We start from the raw sequence: 25,479 nt of genomic DNA, 5'->3' as shown, positions 1-25,479 counted from the left end.
GTGTCACATGCCTCACTCCTTGAGATACTGTGGAGTGGTCTGGGATTCAACCATCTAATCAAGGATAAGTACAGTACCTGGTGATCAAGAACTGTACTCTATCATCTCTTCTCCCTTTGCCAGCCAAATAGTGGTGATGAAAGTTTCTAACATTACCGGAATTGGAATCACCAAGTTCCATTGCACTGGCATGTGTTAGCAATCTCATTTATGGCACTGTTGTTGATCACCATCAAAAAAGTGTGGGGCAAATTGATTGTCATTTAGAAAAGGATTTATTAACAATAAACTAAAAAAAGACTTTATGAATTTACCAAATTTTCAAACAAATATTACATTCATGTAAAAACAAAAGTTGTGAATGATGTTATGATAAATAAAAAGTTGTTTCTTAAGGAAGAGATTGGAAAACTTACTGATGCTGTTAATTGTTACACTGTCATTTCTTACTTGCAGTAGATATAATATTTTGTCTTAATTTTATATAATCTATAGTATCATTTAGATATAACTAATTAAGATGTTTTAAGTCATCGATTACAAAGTCCACTACAGCAACGATCAGTGTACAATGAGTAACGATGACACATAATGGAATTAATGTGCGTGTAAATCACTTTAATTTTCAGGATTAACACACAAAACAGAAGTACAAAGTGGTTTTCAACTCTTATAATGTTGAGTTATCCATGAACTAATTGAGCGTTGATGAAACCGTCGAGCCCACTTCACAGAGGAAGGATCTGCTTCATTGGATCCCCTCAAGTCAAGATGATGAGCACCTTCTGGAATAAGAACTGCCACTGCAGTCTCTGAGACATTTTTCAGAACACCACCACTTGACCATGGATCCAAGAGACCGTTGCTGTTTTCCACAGAAAAAATTTTTATTAACAAATTTTAACAAATACTACTTGGTCAAATACTAATATAAAAATCTATTAATACTCAGTTACCTAAATAAATTTTGATCAGTATAAGCAGAAGGATATGATATAAATTTCCAGACATGCTCGAAATGTTTTAAAAGACATTGACATAGAAGTATTTTAGATATGAAATACATTATAAGGCTACCTGAACACAATGTTTGATGCTGTGGATATATCCTTTCCACCATATGTTTTTATAGCTAAGTCTGCTTGGGGATATACTTTCCACTTCTTGTAGCAAGACTGTGAAAATGATGTGAAATTCCACTTCACTTTGTCAAACATATCTGTAACTCCATTGGAACACATTGGCATCACCATTTCTGTACATGCCTGAGGAAGAGAAACACAGACTGAACAGGTTGCATTTACTTGCTAAAGAAACACACGGAAGGAATTTTTATTGTTGTCACAACAGTAACATGTATGACAAATCAATTAAAGAACTCAATGAAAGATTAGAAATTTCAAATTTGAAAATATGAAGTTCAGAGCTTCCGATTAACTGTTTCTTACAAGACAGCAAAATGTGATAGTGTGGAATGTCACAGGTGGAATAATAGGACAACATTTGGAAAGAAAAATGCAATAGTCAGTATCAAAATATAGAGCTCAATGAAATATGAGAACATGATGTGTTAAAGAAAAAGCTCAGTATAGAATGGAAATGATTATCCAAATAATTAATCCATTTTGAGAGCTAATTAATAGCAAGAGAAAAAGAAGAGAATGCATAATTTGACATGCACAACTGGGGTAATATGTGACAAAACTGAAGTAGATGAGATAGCCTATGAACTTCAAAGCATGGTCTTCCAACTAGGTTTAGTAGTGTGCCAAAGAATGAGAAAGATGTATTGCCTGTTGCAGTTGCTGAACAGAAGCATGGTTCATGTTGATAAACAAATGGAGAAAATCAAGTGTATGCTTAGATTTTTTAATGTATAAGAAAAAATCTGAATAGCAGTATAATAAAAACAAATCTAAAGAAAAATCAGATAAAGTAACAAACAAATACACTGTAAAAAAAAAACAAAATGATTAAGATTCATGAGACTCATTAAAAACTGAAATTACAAACTTTGAAAACTGACATAATGCTGTAAGGGAGCTGATATTGATTGTACCAACCTGTGATCTAAATGCTCTCTCATGTACAGAATGCCAGGCAGTTGAAGAATACTTTAGGGAACTGGTCGCAATTTTTTTTTTTTTTTTTACTTCAAACTGTCATTTTCCATTAAGACTTTCAAACACACTCCTAGAGCACCAGTCTCTACAGTTCCTTTGAGCCCAGAATCACAGAGCTGGAATTGTGGTGTCATACAGTATCAATACCACACCAGTCACAACACATCCCAAGGTTGGTAGTAAACTGCATGATGCCCTCACTAATCCACAGCCACCTTGAAGCCACACCTCCACCTATATGTGCATGTAGAACCACCACCAGTCCAGAATAAGAAGACACCACGACAAGGCCAGCCCAGTTGACTACCAGTCTAAAAGCAGAGTCAGCTGAAGCCTCAACAGTTTATAGTAGGGTTTCTGTATTGGGATTGTTTATGAGGATTAGGCTCTGATCAACAGACCCTCTCTCAGACTTGCTGTTCAAGTAAAGTAAAGTTATAGTACCATTCAGATCATGTGTGCTTCTAATCATTTCTGCATACTGTCTAAGCATTCACCTATTCCTCAGTACTGGAATGATCTTAGTACTGTGCACAGTTCAACAACCTCATGAAGGCACGTCATATTGAAGGTAGGGACAAGAAATCTCATTTTCTTGCGACAGTCAGAGTGTCTGTCTACCAGCTTGCCTGCAAACTCTTCCCTACCATTTGCCCTGAATATTTTCCTTATGACAAACAAATTGCCACTCTAGACAAGTACTATGATGAGCAGATTAATGTTAACAATTTTTTTCAGGTGAGGAGACAACATAATCACACCTATAAGCAGTGGGTAGCAGACTTATAGGGGCTTACAACTCATGACTTTTCAAGAATCATGAACCTAGTTTGCAACAGATTTTGGAACTAGTGGAGCATCAGGATTCATATGACAGTGCAATAGTAGACTTTGATTTCACTCCTACTCATGCACTACAGAGTAGTAGTCGTAATAAACAGGTGGTGACTGTAGCTCATGCACTGCAGCATGCCAAGTCTCAGGAAGGGCAGAAATGTAAACAGACTTAGTGTGCTATGCAGAAAACTAGTAGTGTTAAATCCTGTCCTCATTGTTTTATGGCTCACAAGCAGCAGGCATGTCCTTGCCAGGCCGGCCGGGGTGGCCAAGCGGTTCTAGGTGCTTCAGTCTGGAACCGCGCGACCGCTACGGTCGCAGGTTCGAATCCTGCCTCGGGCATGGATGTGTGTGATGTCCTTAGGTTAGTTACGTTTAATTAGTTCTAAGTTCTAGGGGACTGATGACCTCAGATGTTAAGTCCCATAGTACTCAGAGCCATTTTTTTGTCCTTGCCATGATGCTAAGCAATATCACTGTGGCAAGTGAAGTCACCTTCAAGCTGTCTGCAAAATTGCAAGTGCAACATTCACTTCACATTTTGTCACAAATTTCAGTCAATGGATGGATGTCAATATAATTTTTTCGTACTCCAGTGTTACACAGTTCAAATCAAGTGCAACAGTGAATACCTCACACACGTTTTGTGTTCAGTGTCAGGCAAATATGCTGTTTGTCACTCTCGCAGATTGCCAGTGGCAAAACATGTATGCAGTTGGACACATGTATGTCAATGACCTTGTTGAACAATAGCACTTATGAACTGTTAGGCAAGCCTACTCTACATCAGTCACAGGCATCTCTTTCCGGTTATTGTGGGAATGACATTCCTGTGCTAGGTATTTGCAGCTTACCTGCCACTTTTTGCGACATTTCAAAAACAGTTTCATTCACAATGTTGTGCTCATGTGACAGTAAAAATATTTTTAGTATGGATTCATTTGATTTGTTTGGTTTGCACACTCAAGATAATGTTCCCTCTGTGAACTCTTCTGGTCTACAGACAAGGTAGCTCAACTTTGTGATGAATTTAGTGACTTTTTCAAGATGGCCTAAGCAAAGATAATAATTATGAGCCTCACATTACCACGAAAAACAATGTTCAACCACAGTTTTGCTATGCACAGCCAGTCTCTCATGCTATCAGAGATCAGGTGACACACGAACTCATATCTTTGAAGGACAATGGTATGATTTCCCCTGTTGCAGCTAGTCAGTGGACATCACCATTGGTGATAATAAAGGAACCTTCAGGCAGATTGTTTATGTGCAGATTTAAAGGCAACAATAAATCCACAGACTGTGACTGACCCTTTTCCTTTGCAACAGCCTGATGAGCTTATGGATAAACCTGAAACACGTTGCTTCTGTTACTAAATTGATCTTCACAATGCTTATTTTTCAGCTTCCCTTGGATGAACAGTCACAAGTTTTTGTGATCTATACCCATATGGTGTTATTTAAGTTTTTGAGGCTGCCCTTCAGCAGTGCATCTGCACCTGCAATTTTTCAATGTTATTCATCACAGTTGACTACTGTAGTTCTTTCTTGTTCAAAATATTTTGATGACATAGTTGGTTTTGGGTTGTACTCCTGATGAACATCTTTCCGATCTCAGGAAATTGTGTCAAGTGCTCTCAGATGCTGGATTAAAGTGTAATAAAGTCAAGTTCTCCTTCTTCCATACTGAATACTTAGAACATATGGTTAAAAATCAGGGGATCCAACCTTTGCAGTCACACTTCACTGTCAAACAGGACGTCCAAGCTCCTAGGAACATTAATGAACTCAGCACCGTGCTGGGTAAACTGACTTAACTCCGTTCCACTGTCTTTGATGGAAGAATGTTCCTTTTGATGTGAGGTTCTACAGGGTTTTACCCTTCTTTTCCCACTGAACCACTTCTAGCAGAGAATCAGAAATATCAGTAATGGTTTGACAGTGAGTGGCTTGAAGCTTTAAACATTGGCAGGAGTGTGTTTTTGTTTCAGAGTAGACAGATGTGAATCTCTTGTTTAGGTTTTGGAAGAAAAGCCACATATGATTAAGTTTTTCTATCTCCACTGTGTCTATCAGACTGATAATGGGATTACATGACTTTAGGCCTACATATGTGTACACAGCCACTAAAAGGTAATTAGGATCTACTGCCATAGAGAACGTTAGAAAGCTTTATAATGTCGACCTTGTAAGACGACAGTATTAAACTTCCTCCATCTTCCCTTTCTCTTCTTTCTGCATCTCACTACATTTGCTCTCCCCAGGCTGTATTCCTTTTCTGTCTGTACTTTTTCTTCTCAATTGGTAGTTGACTGTAAACTGATTAATTCAATACACATCATAAGGATGAAGTGCCCTTGTATTGAGTAGAGTACTACAAGTACATGATATAAGATACAGGTTCCTGTTGTGATGGTCTTTCCTTCTGCATCTTAACATTCAGCATACCTGTCCACATGTCATTGAGAAAAGGTGATGGTTTTGTTTGTAATGGTTGCTATAACATTTCATATGAAAGGTTAATATGTGATGTGTGGTGTCACCACCAGACACCACACTTGCTAGGTGGTAGCCTTTAAATTGGCCGCGGTCCGTTAGTGTATGTCGGACCCGCGTGTCGCCACTATCAGTGATTGCAGACCGAGCGCCGCCACACGGCAGGTCTAGAGAGACTTCCTAGCACTTGCCCCTGTTGTTCAACCGACTTTGCTAGCGATGGTTCACTGACAAAATACGCTCTCATTTGCCGAGACGATAGTTAGCATAGCCTTCAGCTACGTCATTTGCTACAACCTAGCAAGGCGCCATTACCAGTTACTATTGATACTGAATCATGTACCGTCAAGAGCGACGTTCACCATTAATGGATTAAAGTTAAGTATTCCACCAGCTACATCCGTTTTTTCTAAATTCTAATTTCCTTGTCCTGTTCCAGACCTCACGCCAGCCTGCGTGAGCTAAAACGTGTGCCTTTTGGCTTCCTCTAGTAACACGGTGTTGGCTCTCCTGCCAACCAAAACATTGGCGACGAGGCACAACCGCGTTCTTATTGATATTGCCCCGATTTATTTGTGTAATGGCTTCACCACAATCTCCAGATGTACTGTCTGAATTTTACCGCTTACAAAATCAGCAGATGCAGGCCTTACTGGATGCCCTCGGACAGCTCGTCCAGGGTCAACGGGCAATGCAAAATGATGCGGCAGCCACCGCTCCACCGCTAACGCAGCCACAACACCCTGTTGCACCAACTTTTCGACCTTTTGATGCTGCACTGGAAAGCTGGACGGAGTGGTCACGCCAATTTGGATTCCATCTTGCCGCCTACAGAATTCAAGGTAACGAGTGGCAGCCATTTTTGTTGTCTTTGGTCGGCGTACAAACGTACCGTGTGATAGTCAAATTATTTCCCCGACGCGACGTAGCAACTCTGTCCTACGACGAAATTTTGTCTGCATTACATGCGTGTTTCAAAGAATCAGTCAATGTAGTTGCGAAAAGGTATACCTTCTTTCATACAAAACATACGGCAGGTCAATCTAATCGGGAGTGGGTTGCAACCTTGCAAGGCCTTACTAGGGATTGTACTTTTGAGTGTCAATGTGGACTCCCTTATACAGATACAATGGTACGTGATGCAATTGCACAGAATGTTTCTGATGTTCATACAAGGAAACAGATTTTGAAACAAGTCAATCCCTCCCTTCAACAGGTGATGGACATATTGGATCAGCAGGACACACTTGACTTTGCTCAGGAATCATTTGAAACTTGACCAGCCATGTGTCAGGTTAACTGGCCCGCTGGGCGAGCTGCACAGAGCAGTAAACAGCCCTCGCGCCTGGCCGTGCCGCTGCCGCCAGGCTCTCAGCCACATGTGTCGTGCAGGCAAGCCAATGCAGTGCTAAAATCATGCCCGTGGTGCGCTACTAGACATTCATGTGAGAATTGCCTGTCACGCCAAGCTATTTGCTTTTTCTGTAACAAAAAAGGACATGTTCAGAGTGTTTGCCAGAAAAAGCTCAGATCGGACACTCACAACCTTTGCTTTGCACCGAATTCAAACCAAGGATACTCAGGCTCATGAAACTTCGCCCATGGAAATTCATGTAGTTCATTCCACTCCGCCCAGTGCCACTCTCTCTAACAGTGACTGTGTTCGTCCCACAAATAGTGTGCGTCGACATCGCCGGAAATCCCGTCAAGTCGCAAGTGATTATGTGCCAGTGTCAGTTCACGTTGCACGAGACAGTCGCTCTTGTCAGCAGGACAATAAACTTTTTGTAGACTTGGACATTAACGGCAAAGTGATACCATTCCAGCTCGATACCGGAGCTGCACTTTCACTGATCAATCAAGACACGTACAAACAGCTGGGCACACCTCCGTTGCGTGCTGCAAATGTTAAGTTAACTAGTTATTCAGGTAAAGATATCCCTGTATTAGGACAGTGCAGCCTTCTTGCAACATACAAAGGACAAACAAAACTTGTGTCATTTTACGTCCTTCGTTCTTCTTCTGCAGTGAACTTGTTTGGTTTCGATTTATTTCAGTTGTTTAACTTGTCTATAGTAAATCAGGTCCTATCAGTGAACCAGACTGTGCCTTCAGACAGTGTTTCTCGTCTATGTGAATAATTTGCAGACATTTTTGCATCGGGCCTTGGTTGCGCTAAGAACTATAAAGCACATTTGGAAATGAAAGTAAACGCGCAACCAAAATTTTTCAGAGCACGCAATGTTCCCCACGCACTGCGTGATGAGGTCGCAAAAACATTACACGATTTGGAATCACAAGGTGTAATTGTACGTGTGCAGGCTTCTCTCTGGGCATCACCCTTAGTAATTTTGCCAAAACCTTCCGGAAAATTGAGACTTTGTGTGGACTTCAAGGCAACAGTGAATCCACAACTAGTGCCTGCAACTTTTCCTTTACCCTGCCCGGAAGATCTTTTTGACAAACTGTGCCCGGGTAAATATTTTTCAAAGTTGGACCTAGCAGATGCGTACTTGCAAATACCGGTGGATGAAGAATCCCAGCGCGTTTTGGTGGTTAACATGCATCTTGGTTTGTATCAATTCAAACGACTGCCATTCGGGTGTGCATCCGCCCCTGCATTGTTTCAGCAATATCTACAAACTGTTTGTGCGTCGTTCCCTACTGCAGCAAACTATCTGGACGATATTGTGATCTCCGGAAAGACAGCAGAAGAACATTTCGCCAATCTCAGAACATTATTTCAGGTCTTGCGACAAAATGGTCTTCGCTTGCGGAAGGACAAATGTGTGTTTTTTGCTCGTGACTTGCCCTACCTGGGACATGTACTTCAATGCTCAAGGCATACATCCCAGTCCCGAGCGCCTCCGTGCCATACAAGACTTGCCTTCGCCGGAGAATTTGAAGCAGCTACAGAATGTGCTGGGAAAAATCTACTATCATCACCGATATGTTCCACATGCCTCTTCCATTTCAGCTCCACTTCATCGCTTACGCCGTAAAGGTGTTCCGTTCGTATGGACGACGGCATGCGAATGCGCCTTTCGCCAGTTGAAATCGGCGTTGCTTTCCAATATTTGCCTTACGCCATTCGATTCCCAGAAGCCCCTTTTGTTGATGGTGGATGCATCGGATTTCGGGATCGGTTCTGTGCTTGCGCACAAAGATGGATCGCACAATCGCCCTATTGCCTTTGCGTCCAAATTACTCTCATCTGCACAAAGAAATTATTCACAGATCGAGAAAGAAGCATTGGCTCTCGTATTTGGTGTTACAAAGTTTCATGATTTCTTGTATGGTTGTCACTTTACCATAATCACAGACCACAAACCTTTGACATCGCTTTTTCATCCGAACAAGCCTATACCTCCAAGTACAGCGCAGAAATTCATTCGCTGGTCTATTTTCCTCTCGCAGTACCACTAAGATATCTTGTATCGGTCCACTGCTAAGCACGTAAACACCAATGCGTTTTCCTGTTTGCCTGTTGCTGAGGATAGAGCATTCGATTCCTCCGAACTTGCTTGCATGATCATTGATTCAGAAACCGATGACGTGGTCAAATCATTTCCGATTGATAGCTACAGCCACAGCTGCTGACCCTCTCCTTGCTACCATTCTGCGTTTTGTTGCTACACAATGGCCCTTGTCAAAGTCATGGATCGGGGATCCGTTGGTTCGCCGATATTTTGCTCACCAGGAGAGACTTTTTGTACGACGTGGTGTTTTGCTGTTGCGTTCAGATAATGATCAGTCCAGGGTCGTGGTCCCACGTTCGTTACAGTCCTCTGTCTTACAGCTTCTCCACCAAGGACATTGGGGTATAGTGAGAATGAAACAACTTGCTCGTCAGCACTGTACTTGGTTTGGAATTGATGCCGCGATTATGAATATGTGCTCTTCTTGCATGGTGTGTGCCGAACAACAATCAGCACCACCGCGGACATTCTTTGCATGGCCAAAAGCCACTTCCCCTTGGCAACGCTTACACATCGATTTTGCTGGTCCATTCTGGAATGCTCGATGGTTGGTTGTGGTAGATTCATTCAGTAATTTTCCTTTTGTTGTCCGGATGTCTTCCAGGATGCCATCTGCCACCATCCAAGCGTTATCTGCTATCTTTTGCATTGAAGGTCTTCCACAGACTATTGCTTCCGCCCACAATTCATGTCCACAGAATTTCAGTCATTCTGCAAGGCCAATGGTATTCAATATCTGACGTCCGCGTCATTTTCACCACAGTCAAACGGTGCCGCTGAACGATTGGTCAGGACTTTCAAGTCACAGATGTTGGAGTTGAAAGAGTTGCATTCTCGGGAGGACGCGTTACTGCTCTTTTTGTCCTCGTATCGCTCTCAGCCCCAAGATGGTCGCTCGCCGGCTGAGTTGCTCCACGGTCGTCCTCATCAAACCTTGATGTCTTTGCTACATCCGCCGCATTAGGTTCCTGTGCAGCGGCAGACACCTGCTTTTGCCCCAGGCGACGTTGTCTACTACCGCCACTATTGAGGTTCATGGCGTAGCTCGAAGGGCGCATTCTTCGCTGCCTCAGCCGCGCTATGTATCTGGTTTTGGGGGCCTCTGGTGAGGTGCGTCGGTATCTCAATCAGCTGTGCCTCTGTCGTCGCATGGGATCTGCTGCTCCCTGTCTGCTTTCAGCGACGGTGCCGTCTGGTCAGCGCCCTGGGGACCCATCTACTGGCTTGCCTCGGCCCCAGGTGTTGCCGATGCTGCCTTCCATTTTGCCCCATGGCGACGCGCCGCCGCCGCCCCCACCGCCGCCGCCTCTTCTCCCGCCGGCGACGCCCGCAGTGGATGCGTCGCTGCAACCGTCGGGCACCTCCCTGGGTCACGTGCCGCCGATCGCTTCCCATGACCAGTTGTCCTCCGACATGGAACTCTTGCCCGCTCCGGACCGTATGTCGTCTTCGCCCATCGGGTGCCCCGGCCCGATGGAGGTCGACCCTTCGGCCTCTCCTGTCTCTCTGCGGGCGCATACACCACATGTTGGCGTGCACCCTGGAGCAGGTTTTCAGGCGTTTCCTAGCTCCCCACGGTCCGAATGGCAGGATGTGGGTGGCACAGCCTCGCCTGTTGTTAGGCTCCCCACCTCGTCGCATACATCAACATGGGGTCCTCCCCATGGCGGGTGGAAGCCTTATACCACAACCGTAAGCCGATTTGCGGGGGAGGAATGTGGTGTCACCGCCAGACACCACACTTTCTAGGTGGTAGCCTTTAAATCGGGCGCGGTCCGTTAGTATACGTCGGACACACGTGTCGCCACTATCAGTGATTGCAGACCGAGCGCCGCCACACGGCAGGTCTAGAGAGACTTCCTAGCACTCGCCCCAGTTGTTCAACTGACAAAATACGCTCTCATTTGCCGAGACGATAGTTAACATAGCCTTCAGCTACGTCATTTGCTACAACCTAGCAAGGCGCCATTACCAGTTACTATTGATACTAAATCACGTACCGTCAAGAGCGACGTTCACCATTAATGGATTAAAGTTAAGTATTCCACCAGCTACGTCCATTTTTTCTAAATTCTAATTTCCTTGTCCTTGTCCTGTTCCAGACCTCACGCCAGACTGCGTGAACTAAAATGCTTGCCTTTCGGCTTCCTCTAGTAACACGGTGTTGGCTCTCCTGCCAACCAAAACATGATGTATACTGATCTTGATGTAGGTAAAAGTTGAAGTTGCCAGGTGACAAGTCAGGGTACCATCTGAAATGTATAAAAGTCAAATTGTGCTGATTGCTACCTGAGTCACGTCAGGGTCAAATGTTGATATCCTGAAGCAACAAGCAGTTCTAATGTTATAGATAAAGATATGTTTAGTTGGAACATGGCCTTAGCTGAGAAGAATACCTCTACTACCATACGTTAAGGTGACGCGTGATTATATAGTCTGTGAGACATGTAAGTGCACTTGTATTGAATATTATTAAGTGAATTATTTTCCACTTTTACCACAGAGGACAGCAAAGATCTACCAAGTCACTTGCTAGCTCTGTGTTAGTGATTCCCCAGAACTGAGAAAATGAATTTACTTTTGATGTTAACTAACGCAACTACCCACTTTGTAAATATAAATGCTGATTACATATTGAAATCTCCAACTTGTACTCAGCTCCTCTTGATTCAGTTGGATCACTTTTGGTGTTTCATGCTAATGAATAGAAATGCTTTGAATGTTAACTTTCTGTGCAATACCCAGTTAGTAGCTGACAGTGTTGAGAAACCAGCTTTAAGAACCCATACAGATCAGTGAACTTACATAGTCTGTTCTTATATTTTTAGATTTTAAATGTTTATAAACATTAACAATCTTTTTGGAATGAAGGATCAATTCATAAGTGTTTTTAGATGTGAAAAGGTAACCCCCCTGTCACTTATTGTATAGGTCTTTGCCATTTTGCCAATGGCCTTGCCACAGTGGTAACACTGGTTCCCGTCAGATCACTGAAGTTAAGCGCTGTCAGGCTGGACTAGCTTGGATGGGTGACCATCTGGTCTGCCAAGTGCTGTTGGCAAGCAGGGTGCACTCAGCCCTTGTGAGGCAAAACTGAGGAGCTACTTGATTGAGAAGTAGTTTGCTCTGGTCTCAGAAACTGACATAGGGCCAGGAGAGTGGTGTGATGACCACATGCCCCTCCATATTCGCATCCAGTGAAGCCTATGGGATGAGGATGACATGGTGGCTGGTCGGTACTATTGGGCCTTCATGGCCTGTTTGGGAGGAGTTTGCCATTTTGTTCTATTAAGCAGTCACATCATACAGTTGTGTAGAATTCCAGTTTGCACTGCTAATGAGGAGAAATCTTTTAGAAGTTGATTTCTGTGCAGCGATAACTGTTACTTTATTTGTTTTACCTTGTACTGTGAACACTGAGAATGAACAGAAGACTTTGTCTTTTTCTAGAGGTGGCTTCTTAGTCAATACTGAAAGTTTAACTCCACAGGGAAATAATTCTTTGACTATTTTGGGAAATGGCAGAATGTATCAAGTCTGCATTGTTACCCAAGTAATTCTACGGTACTATGTGTTACAATTTTTCTTCCTTATTCTGTTTGCTTTTATTTTTCAGTGGACTATTGTACTTTAAAATTTCATGTTATTCTTTGTAACTAATGTTGCACTGATCTGCAGATGAGCTAAGTTTATCTTATGTTAGATTCATTTATTTATATTCTTTTCTTTCAAGGCATCAGTCACGAGTTAAAATAATTGTGCATTTTTAAGTCGTATATCCGCTGAACTGACTGTTTCCCTTCAGCATTTTTCTATAAAATTTTCCTGCCTGGTGTTCATTATAACTAATCCGCACTCTGTTCCTGCTGCTCTAATTAGTGTAAATTTATTGGAAGTCTAAGTTAAAATACTATCTGTGCACCTTGGTTCTTTCGTTATAAAATTTTTGTCATCTCGAACAAACCTGTTGCATTTTCTATGCAGATGACGGATTCTAAGATAGATAGCCAGCATCTTATCTTTTGAATCTTGGTCTGTGAAATTCAACACACAGGAGTGCAAAGGCACCATATAAAATTTAAAATTTGTGCACTCTGTTTCTATTATTTGCATTTCAAACTGATGTGAAATAGATATTGTTGATCCAAAATACAGAACTTAAAACAGAGATACAATACGTCACCTTATTTCCATCATCTGCTGTTTCAAATTGAGGCTTTCATACTATTTGTTTTGCCTGTTGAGTCACAAGTGTAAAGATGAAATTTTGTTGTTGTTGTTGTTGTGGTCTTCAGTCCAGAGACTGGTTTGATGCAGCTCTCCATGCTACTCTATCCTGTGCAAGCTTCTTCATCTCCCAGTACCTACCGCAACCTACATCCTTCTTAATCAGCTTAATGTATTCATCTCTTGGTATCCCTCTATGATTTTTACCCTCCACACTGCCCTTCAATACTAAATTGGTGATCCCTTGATATCTCAGAACATGTCCAACCAACCAATCCCTTCTTCTAGTCAAGTTGTGCCACAAATTTCTCTTCTCCCCAATTCTATTCAGAACCTCCTCATTTCTTATGTGATCTACCAATCTGATCTTCAGCATTCTTCTGTAGCACCACATTTCGAAAGCTTCTATTCTCTTCTTGTCTAAACTGTTTATCATCCATGTTTCAATTCCATACATGGCTACACTCCATGCAAATACTTTCAGAAATGACTTCCTGACACTTAAATCTATACTCGATGTTACCAAATTTCTTTTTTCAGAAACGCTTTCCTTGCCATTGCCAGTCTACATTTTATATCCTCTCTACTTCAACAATCATCAGTTATTTGCTCCCCAGGTAGCAAAACTCATCTACTACTGTAAGTGTCTCATTTCCTAATCTAATTCCCTCAGCATCACCTGATTTAATTCGACTACATTCCATTATCCTCGTTTTGCTTTTGTTGATGTTCATCTTATATCCTCCTTTCAAGACACTGTTCATTCCATTGAACTGCTCTTCCTGATACTTTGCTGTCTCTGACAGAATTATGATGTTATCGGCAAACCTCAAAGTTTTTATTTCTTTTCAGTGGATTTTAATTCCTACTCTGAATTTTTCTTTTGTTTCCTTTACTGCTTGCTCAATATACAGATCGAATAACATTGGGGAGAGGCTACAACCCTGTCTCACTCCCTTCCCAACCACTGCTTCCCTTCCATGCCCCTCGACTCTTATAACTGCCATCTGGTTTCTGTACAAATTGTAAATAGCTTTTCACTCCCTGTATGTGACCCCTGCCACCTTCAGAATTTGAAAGAGAGTATTCCAGTCAACAATGTCAATTTTACTGTGTTAATTATTCCACCTCAACTAATAGCTGTTCTAGTTTTGAGGATTTACACTTGATCTCCTCTTAAACAACAATGTCTTATTCTGTTTAATGTGCACCTAGAATCATGTCGATGGTTAATAGTACCAGCTGGTAACAGGACCTGCAAGACACATCTCAAAAAAATATGGCTCTATGATAAACGATGCCATCAATCTGCACCACACAGTTACCTTTGCAAAATGAAGCTGTGTGAGCAGATTTTCTGTTGCCCATATTCTGCAATTGTGTGTACTGACACCTCTTTGGAAATAGAAAATGGGCTTGGTCTGTCAATAAAATGTTCCATGGCCATTCATTGTCCACTTCCATGTGAGCCAGAAATTTTAGAGCAAATGTTTGTCTTACTAGCAGGTCAGCATGAAGCAACTGCTGAACAAGGGAAATTTTGTATGGATTGTAATGCAGTATGTTTTTTAGAATTTTATGCACCATGCTCAAAGGCATGTCCATAGTTGAGCCAATTCCCCACGCACTGCAAGTTTGCACACTACTGCTCGACACCTCCTGAAACGCTGTGACAACATCTACAGACAGCGGATAAGTTGTTTTCCTCCCTCTGCCACATTGTATTTTGAATTTCTTAATCATTTTCTTCAGACCCTTGTCAGACATCGGACCAGTGCCTCTCTTCATATTCTCGAGTGTCCAGAACTTTTGTAGAGCTACTGGTGCACAGTCATCATTTCAGAACTACCGGTGCATGGTCACCATTCCTGTAAAAGAGCTTTACCAGCAGCACATCTGCACTGATACAATCATGCCGAGCATCTCAGATGCCAACTGAGGATTAGTCATGTACCCTGTGAGTTTTGTTTTGCATATTCTTCTGCTTACAGCACCACCTAGTGGTACAATTTTCATTAATTTTTTTCCATACTGTTTCCCCTTCAATAATATTCCACGCAAACTGAATATCATTCTGAGTAGTGGTTATTTTTAACAGCATTTTGAAACTGGAACTTTAATTATAATCACCTTTTAGACTGAAAAGTTCTGAAACATTAGCAATTTCATTGTGAAATGAGATTTTTGGACATCTACCATGACATTTCCAACAACTAGGAACAACAAAGTTTTTGTGGTTACTTTATTTTTCTTTTAATTTCAGACTGACATTTTCCTTTGAGGCTTTCAAACATACTCCCAATGTCAGTTTCTACAACGCCCACATGCCAAAAACTGTAGAACTGGTATCACACCACATTTCCTGTCAGTTGTCAAAGATAGTATCACACCATCCTTTCAGCCCTCTGCTGGATTCACTGCATATCCACATTACCACCTAGCCAATGGGAAGATTGAGGAGGAGTCATGGATGTGGTTGCTGGGCAGTCTTCGAGAGCAGAACACAACTGTGGAACTCTTAGTAACCAGCTTTCAAACAGGCCAGATGCCTCTCTCGGGAGACAGAGTCTGTGGCTCTGCACTCTGTGACCAGCAGAAATCGAAATGAACTGCTGCCATCTCTCCCTCTTCCTATTTGATTGTATTTTGGTTCAGATATGCTAGACTGGTCTTCAACCTGAAATTTTCTCCTCAGGGTGTGCCTTGTGTAACCCTACTGTGGAATGTATGTTTTCTTTATCGCAAATCCTTTTCTTATTATTTGAAATAGCCATTTTGGAAGCCCTCTCCCAAGTCCTGATCCCTTTATGTTCTGTACATTTATCTGACACCAGAGATGTTGAGTATGCACACACAGTTTGATGCACAAGTGGGTAAAGTACTGGTTTTTGTGGAAAATTTTCAGAAGTCTGATGTTGGTGAGATGAATGTGTTTAGGCTAATGAGTAATAAATCGTGTTTTGAAAAAGAGTGAGGGTTTTTTCCTAAATAATCTAACTGACAGTGTTGCATCCCAAGTAATGTTAATCTCATTGTTGGTTGTGATTAAATGTTGTGGGAAGTCAGTAGTGAATGTTGTTACATCTTCAGACACAGATCCCAGTATCAGCCAGTGTAATGTGTACTGAATCCAAGAATTAAGTTTTAGGCTCAACAGGGTGTTGATTATTGCTGTTGAATAATTAACTCAGTTCGAGAATGTAGTTTTTTGTGGCAATGTTCTTGGATAAATGCTTTACAGATTTCTTGCCATGTCAGATTTGTGTGTAATCTCAAGATTTTGATGACTTTCTCTGTCATAATCATCAAGAGTTATCTGTAGGCCATGTGGTACTTTATTTAATTGGCCAAATTATATCATGGAAAATCACAAAGTCACAGAACTTCCATGATTGAACAACATTGGTAGTGATGCTTATTTCTTGTGTAATTAGTGTACATACAGTATATATGATTAATGAAGAGGTGAAGAGTCTTGATCCCATGTAGCCAGACCACAAATGTGAAGAAAACATAATGACAGACACAAGATGGATGAAGAGGAGCTGAATTTAACATGCACTCTTTGAAATTCTGTATAAAGAAATTATCCACTGCTAGAGACAATGACTATGTAATCAGCTGTTTAATAAAATTTACAACTTTACAAAAAGTAGGTGGTTGTCAAAGTATGGTGAAACAATTTGCTGCTCTCAGGAGAGAAGTGGCCTGCTGATAGCTTTAATGTATCTCGGACAGGGATGTTTTTGAGCAAAGAGAACATATCCAAACTGCCCATAGTTTCGTCTGGATTTGTAATGATTTGTTTAATTATGTCTACAAACATTTAAGAGTTTTTAATATGATGAGTTTTGTAACTTGGTAAGATATTTTACTAGCATATACATGGGAAAACCTACAATAATATCGATAGGTCACAGGGGAATGTCATCTTTGTGGATTTCAGGCAAACCATACAGCCTTAGAGCCTAGGATATCACGTTTGCAGATTATCACATTGTCCAGTAGGCCAGCATTTGTCAGTATTTTCACCATTTTTGTGTTAAGTGATAAAGTAGGATCACAATTTTGTAGTTTTGTATGCAGTATCTGCCAAAAGTAGTGATGCCTACCATGATATGTTATGTTATTAATGATGAACATTACATTTCACTTGTCAGCAGGCAGCACAATGTGATCTTTATTTCTCCTGAAAGTACAGAGTCCCTCTGTCTTTGTTACTGTGAACAAGCTATTATCTTAGTCATCTCGAAGAAATGAAAACATGGAAATACTTAATCATCACAAGATGATCAGCCTAAAATGTTTATTACTTTCTTTAGAGCTGTAACAAATAAAAAAGGCAGAGTCCTCAGCAGATAAGATATTCAATCCATTTTCTCACCACCCATGAGAGTTAAAGAGGTGCTGTACCAGTAAAAGGCAGTGTTCCTGGAATTTTTAAAATTCCTTGTGAATGCAGAAGCAGTTACATTGGTCAACCAATACAAGCAGTTTCAGAATGCTGCACAGAACACCAATACCACATTAAATATCACAATTTCAACAAATTTGCTATTGCTGAAGACAGCCACAATAACAAACATATGATTATGTTTATCCCATGCACCCACCTACTGACATTCTGTCAGCAAAGAAGCCACTGAGATCAGAATGTGTAACAAACACATTAGCCAGGACAGCAGCTATATCTTTAGTGGTGTATGGAAGTGGACATTTCATCCCAAAAGGCTACAGAGAAATAACCTAAAGTATGCATCATCTCCAGAATGAAATTTTCACTCTGCAGCAGAGTGTGCACTGATATGAAACTTCCTGGCAGATTAAAATGGTGTGCCTAACTGAGACTCAAACTCGCGGCCTTTGCCATTTGCAGGCAAGTGCTCTACTGACTGACCTACCCAAGCATGACTCATGACCCACCCTCAAAGCTTCAATTCTGCCAGTACCTCATTTCCTACATTCCAAACTTCTCAGGAGCCTCCTGCAAACCTTGCAGAACTAGCACTCCTGGAAGAAAGGATATTGCAGAGACATGGCTTAGCCACAGCCTGGGGAATGTTTCCAGACTGAAATTTTCACTTTGCAGCAGTGTGTGCACTGAAATGAAACTTCCTGACAGATTAAAACTGTGTGCTGGGCCAAGACTCAAACTTGGGACCTTTGCATTTCGTGTGCAAGTGCTCTGCATGTCTTTGAAATATCCTTTCTTCCAGGAGTGCTACTTCTGCAAGGTTCACAGAAGAGCTTCTGTGAATTTTAGAAGGTAGGAGATGACATACTGCAGAATTGAAGCTGTGAGGGTGGGTCTTGCTAGCTCAGTTGTAGAGCACTTACCTGCAAAAGCCAAAGGTCCTGAGTCAAATTCTCAGTCTGGCACACAGTTTTAATCTGCCAGGAAGTTTCTAATGCATCATCTAACAAAATCAGCATCACTACCAATGTTCCTCCATCACAGACATTGACAAATCTCTGGTAGCATATGGAAGTTCCGTTACTTGACAGCTCCATGATATAATTGGAGCAACTAATGAAGTACCACGTGGCTTCCTGATGATGACAACAGAGAAAGTCATCAAAAGCTGGGTATTACATCCAAAACTGATATGCCAAGAAATATGTGTTGAATTTATTCAAAAAACTCAGCTGTTTTTAAAAACTGTTTTATTTCAGCTCACCTATGCCCTTGTATTTTGATAGCTGAGCAGTGGATTTTTGAAAATGAGCATATGCTTGTTCTCAAGCTCACAACCATAAAATATGCTGCATGATAGTTCTGTTAATACCCCACTCCATAAACATCTGTTCATGAAAATCAGCTAAAAGCTCAGAAAAATGGGGGAGAAAATTTTTTATATTCATCTGGGGAGAGACGGGAATTTATATCAAAATGCAAATGATGGAAAGAAACGTAGGATATTAGCAATTGACAAGAGAGTAAAGGTAAATGAAGGGGGAATGAGGCTGGCAGATATACTGGACAGAAGTTCAGAGCTTTCAAATACCAAATTAAAAAATATTATATGACAACAGATCTCATCAGCAGAATATCAGAAAAATAGTATTAGAAAAGGAAATGGGAGAGATTCTTATATATGTACAAATGTAATATTGTTTGGTATATTTCAAATTTTAGTGAGTGTTACCTTAAAAGCACACATGAAGTTGTTCTTGGTAATAGTTTAATAATATAACATTGTAGCAGTGGTGAAAGATACATTTCAAAACAAGAGTATTTAGCCATTTTTATCTGTTTTTATTTTTTAAAATACTTAACAGGAAATATAAAATAATTCATACCTGAAAGTCCCAGCCAAGTTCGCCAAGTTTTGGTGAAGCATCTACACTGATATTTAAACATTTCTCTTTACCGGTATACACATTCAAACCACTGAATAGCATTTGCAGAAGTGGTTTATCTGGTAAAGATGAATTATACAGCTTGCTACACATAGTCTGTAAGGTAACAAAAAGACAGTTCAGCAGAAAATAGGATAAACAATGAAAAAATACCATGATATTTTATCAAGTACAAAAAATTGTTGATTACATTTTATTTTAAATTTCTGTTGCAGCAAATTGAAGTTGTTGAATGTGGCAAGGTGTCTGTAGTGTTGTATAATTAACATAACTGAAGAACGTAAACAATGTTTTTCAAAGTTATTTATGCACCAGGAGTAATCCAATGGAATCAAATAATTCTAAACAGTGACACCCACAATGCTACAAATGGTCACTAAGAATTGTACTGTATGATGATGAGTCACTAGCACCTTGACATTGGTAATGGGAAAATAAAAATTCTACCATCACCAAAGGTAGCTGGTTGAAGTCATTTTTGAAAACCTTTATTTGTCATAGTGACAGTGTTCCACAACCACAATGGACAAAAATTTTAGTATTTACGGGAAGATGGGCCTCCTGGAGGAAAGAAAGGAAGGAAGAATACAGTTTAATGTCTGGTTAATATTGAGGTTATTAGACACAGGGCATAAGATTGGATATAATTACAATGAGGAAGAAGATCAATGACATCCCTTACAAATGAACCATCACCATAACTAATTTATGAAAACTATGATGACAAGATTAGAACTGTAATCCTGCTGCTCCTGAATGGAAGTCCAGTGCCTCAATTGCAGTGCTGCCTCACTCGTTGCATAACATGCAGGTAAGTACTGGACAGACACACTGTCTATATGACAGTTTAACATGTGCTTTTCACCTCTGGCCTACTGACTATTTCCAGCACCTTTACTTAGGCTAGCAAGTCAATCATTCTCATCTTGTGGCAAGTCGACATCCTGACAAAACAAAAATTAATGGAACAGGGCTAGAGTTCATTACTTTCGGAAGTGCATATTTTAAATTTACAATTAGCAAAGAATGTGGCAATCTATACCAAATATTCCTCTAAATCCTAATTTTGTAACAGTCAACCGAACAGTTATGTTTTACTGTAATCTTCAATGATGGTTATAATTATGAGGCACCCTAGTCTGCTTTGTCACTTCCATTAATAGTAATCCAGAATGATGTAAGAATAATATTTAGTATACTTCATCAAAGTCTTACAAGCATTGGAATAAATGTTGCTCACAAGGGGTATTTTGTTGGCTATTTCAATCCCGATATGTGCTGTCACACCTGCTGAACAAAGGTCCTAAGGCACAATAAATAAAAACAATCCACAGAATCCTGTACATACTTCTTTTATTGTCTGGCAGTTATATACACAGTGACAGTTAACCCATGAACCTTGGACCACCTAGGCTGTCGTAAAGGAAATAAATTCTATTTTTCTCCATACCAGGGCATAAAGGAAACATACACAAATGAACAAACCACAGAAATAGTAAAATATGCTTGCAGGAACCACAATCTTCAATTATGCAACACTTGTTTGTTTGTATTTCAGAAATAAACTGCTTTCAGCAATATACAAACTTTTATTTACAGGAACCTGACTGGTTTCATGATATCAGGTCATATCTTCAGGTGTACATCAGGTCATATCTTCAGGTGTACATCTACAAGATAGGAAACATATAATAGATATTATGATAAAAAGAAGAGAGGCAGTATGTGGAGAAAACCTGTAAGTTCTTCACGAACAATCAGATTGAGGAATGTGTTAGGGACCCAACTGCTAAACATTCTGATGTATTAAAAAAAGTACTTTAAGAATACTAAGGTCTTCCCTCAGAAGTTTAAAATTAAGAAGTTAGTTCCCATGAACCTAAGGTCTTCCCTCGGAAGTTTAAAATGAAGAAGTTAGTTCTCATGAACCTTGGACCACCTAGGCCGAGAGCCACATTTAAGGTACACAGTGGTGGGCTCCAGTAAGACCTATTGTTAAAACAAGAGGGAGGGGGGCCGGGAGAGTTGGGTATCAGAGTAAGCAAGCACTAGGAAAATACATAAATGAACATTATTCTCACCCGAGTAACTTTAGTATTCATAATAGAGAACAGCTAATCGATAAGCATATGGCATAATAGATATAAAAAAAACATGTATACCAACATTCTGGTCAACATTGTACATTGATCAAAACTTGAGGCATTACAGAACATGGCCTGAAGATGAGGTTGATGATGTCCCCAAGCTACTGAGTGCAGTGCTCAGCTATCATTATTTCACGTTTAGGGATGTTTAGGGATCATACCTACATTCAGAAGCATGGGCTCTCTGTTGTCATATGGCAGTGCTAATATATTTATGACTAAATCTGAAAGTGACATTGGTGCTTTGCTTCCCACCTATGCCAATAATATTGTCCTATGATCCACATATCTTCATGCCAAATTTCTACTGTACAACAGTTCTAAGGTGGAATGCTGTGATTTTGTTGATAAAATTAATGCTGTACATGAGAAGGTACAGTTTATCATAGAATACAGTGAGGGAGGTTGACTAACCTACATCTACATCTATATCTACATAGATACTCCACGAGCCACCATATGGTGCGTGACAGAGGGTACCCTGTTCCACTACCAGTCATTTCCTTTCCTGTTCCACTCGCAAATAGGACGAAGGAAAAATGACTGTATATATGCCTTCGTATCAGCCCTAATTTCTTGTATCTTATCTTCATGGTCCTTACACGCAATGTATGTTGGTGGTAGTCTCTAAATTTTCTCAACAGTGTTTCTCGAAAAGAAAGTCGCCCTCCCTCCAGGGATTTATATCCAAGTTCCTGAAGCATCTCCGTAATACTCATGTATTGTTTGAACCTACGGGTAACAAATCTACCACCCCACCTCTGAATTGCTTCGATGTCTTCCTTTAATCTCACCTGGTATGGATCCTACACACTTGAGCAGTACTCAAGAATAAGTCACACCAAAGTCCTATATGTGATCTGCTTTACAGGTGAACCACTTTTTCCTAAAATTGTCCCAATAAACCAAAGTTGAGCTTTCACTTTCCCTACCACAGTTCTTACATGCTTGTTGTACCTCATATCGCTTTGCAACACTATGCCCAGATATTGTATCTGAACATTATAGGTTTGATTTGCATTAACTTATATTTTTCCACTTTTAGGGCTGGCTGACATTCATCACACCAACTGGAAATTTTGTCTAAGTCATCTTGTATTTTTCTACAGTCACTCAACTTCGACACCTTACCGTACACCATGGCATCATCAGCAAACAACCATAGATTGCTGCCCACCTTGTCCACCAAATCATTTATGTGTATAGAGAACAACAGCAGTCCTATCACACTTCTGTGGGGCAGTCCTGATAATAACCTTGTCTCTGATGAACACTCACCATCAAAACCAACATACTGGGTTCTATTATTTAAGAAGTCTTTGAGCCACTCACATACCTGTGAACTTATTCCACATGCACACACCTTCATTAACAGCCTGCAATGTGGCACCTTGTCAAACACTTTCCAGAAATCTAGAAATATGGAATCTGCCTGTTGCCCTTCATCCGCAGTTCACAGTATATCATGTGAGAAAAGGGCAAACTGAGTTTCGCATGAGCAATGCTTTGTAAAACCATGCTGATTCATGAACATAAGCTTCTCAGTCTCAAGAAAGTTTATTCTATTTGAACTGAGAATATGTTCAATGATTCTGTACCAAAGAGAAGTTAGGGATATTGGTCTTAATTTCACGGGTCCATTCTTTTACGTTTCTTATATACTGGAGTCACCTGCACTTTTTACCAGTCACTCAGGACTGTGTGCTGGGTGAGAGATTCACGCTAAATGCAAGCTAAAAGCACTCCGTCTTCAGGACGCGAGTGGCCTACCGGGACCATCCGACCGCCGTGTCATCCTCGGTGGAGAATGCAGATAGGAGCGGCATGGGGTCATAAATGCAAGCTAGGTAAGGGGTCAATGCTGTAGAACAATCTTTGTAAAATTGAACTGGTATTCCATCCAGACTTTATTTACTTTCAAATCAAGTTGTTTTCCTACACCAGGTATGCTTACTATGTTGTCCATCTGGGAGTCTGTCCAATAGTGAAATGATGGTACGCCTGTATGATTTTCATTTCTTGAATATAAAATTTAAAACTTTAACTTTCGTTTTTCTATCTCCAACTGCCACACCAGACTGGTCAACAAGGGATTGAATGGAAGCCTTAGAACCACTTAGAAATTTTACATGACATCAAAATTTCCTTAGGTTCTCTGCCAGGTCTTTTGCTAAGGTGTGACGGTGGTAGTTGTTATATGCTTCGCGCATAGAACTTTTCACAGATGCCTGAATTTCTACTAGGCTTCGTTTATCATTTGTGCATTCCCTTTTGAACCGAGAGTGCAACAGCCTCTGCTTCCTCAGCATCCTCCAAATTCCATTATTAAACCACGGTGGGTCTTTTCCATCCTTTATCCACTTACTAGACACATAACTCTCCAGACCAGAATTTAAAATCTGCTTAAACTTTGCCCATTATTTTTCTGGGTCCATCTTATTGGAACCATGTGATACCAGTTCCCTATCTAAGTGAGATACTATAACCGCTTATCTGTTCTATCTAGCAGAAATACTCTCCTAGACTTCTTAATTGATATATTAACTTTCATAATCATAGTTGCTATAATGATATCATGATCACTAACTCTGTTCTATTCTGACATTGTTGGTAAGGTCTGGCATATTTGTAGCTACAAGGTCTAATATACTTCCATTGCGTGTGGGCTGCTGAGCTATCTGCTCAAGACAGTTCTAAGAAACACCTTCAAAAGTATTTCATATGACTGTCTGCCTGTACCCTCTGCAATGAATCCATAGACATCACAGTCTATACTCAGTAGGTAAAAGCAGCTTCCAACTAGTATTGAATGCTCTGAGTATTTACATGCTATTGACCCTAGACTTTCTTTGAATGACTCTAGAACTGCCACAGCAGTACTGGGTGGCCGGTAAAAATCTACAACAATTAATTTGGTTTCACCTCACCTGCTGTATGTGACCAGATAACTTCACTGTCACACTCAACTTTGACCTCACTAGAGACAATATTTTTGTGAAATGTAATGAAACACTCCCCCTCCTATGGTCTCTAAATGGTCTTTACAATATACATTTCATGACTCACTAAATATCTCATAGCTTTCCAACTCAGGTTCTTACAGCTCTCAGACCCAAGAAATTTATTACGAATACTTCCAACAGTTTACTGATAAAATTATGGCAGTCCAAGTGTCTTTTGACGTCCCTTGCTGCATATTGATTGGCGAGTGTTCATCAGAGCACCTCAAACTATTGCCTGGTCTAAAAGTCCCTTATGTGCATTCCACAAGTACTTGGCTATGTGAGTAGCTGCTTCCTTTGTGTAGTACACCACTGACCTGTCAAGGGGAGTCCTGCAAATCCCCACATGATAATGCAGATCTAGAAATCTGCAGCCAACATCACAGAGTTGACAAAGCCTTTGGTTGAGACCCTCCACTTATTTATTTATTTTTCAAAATTTCCTTACAGGATACAAGGATTGGGTATGACAGTTTTAGAAAGGCTACAATGATGGATACTCTCATACACTGTAGTTATAATCCCCAACTTGCATACAAGATAGCAGTTTTTAGATCAATGTTTCAATGCCTTCACAGTGTACCCTTGTGCCACAAGGTGTATGATTGAGAATTTTAGTGTATTCTACATGTTGTATATGTCAACAGATGTGATTCTAATGATATAATTAAATATTAATAAATGTATACTGTGCAAAAAAGAATTTGCTAGGAATAGGCAGAGGTCAAATGGTAATGAATTCAAACTACTGAGGTTGGACAAGGAGGAAGACAAATTCATTGGTTGCCACAAGATACCATACTTTGGC

At 40.5% G+C, this 25,479-nt stretch overlaps 1 protein-coding gene and 1 pseudogene across 1 annotated transcript in view; one reads left to right on the top strand and one right to left on the bottom strand.

The window, feature by feature from the left end:
* Nucleotides 1–597: 597 nt before the first annotated feature.
* LOC124721961 (lysosomal Pro-X carboxypeptidase) overlaps nucleotides 598–25,479 on the bottom strand; it is a 58,517-nt gene continuing 33,635 nt past the window's right edge. Inside the window, exons 7-9 of the mRNA XM_047247125.1 lie at nucleotides 19,463–19,618; nucleotides 1,078–1,265; nucleotides 598–865 (exon numbers count right to left, since the gene is read on the bottom strand). Coding sequence (XP_047103081.1) covers nucleotides 664–865; nucleotides 1,078–1,265; nucleotides 19,463–19,618 — 546 coding nt within the window. The 3' untranslated portion in view covers nucleotides 598–663. The remainder of the gene's footprint in view (nucleotides 866–1,077; nucleotides 1,266–19,462; nucleotides 19,619–25,479) is intronic.
* On the top strand, nucleotides 11,881–11,996 carry LOC124723800 (annotated as a pseudogene).

This window comes from Schistocerca piceifrons, chromosome X (genome assembly GCF_021461385.2).
Source record: "Schistocerca piceifrons isolate TAMUIC-IGC-003096 chromosome X, iqSchPice1.1, whole genome shotgun sequence".
Taxonomy (NCBI): Eukaryota; Metazoa; Arthropoda; class Insecta; order Orthoptera; family Acrididae; genus Schistocerca; species Schistocerca piceifrons.
The sequence above is the reverse complement of the archived record's forward strand: the minus strand, read 5'-3'. Positions and strand labels throughout refer to the sequence as shown.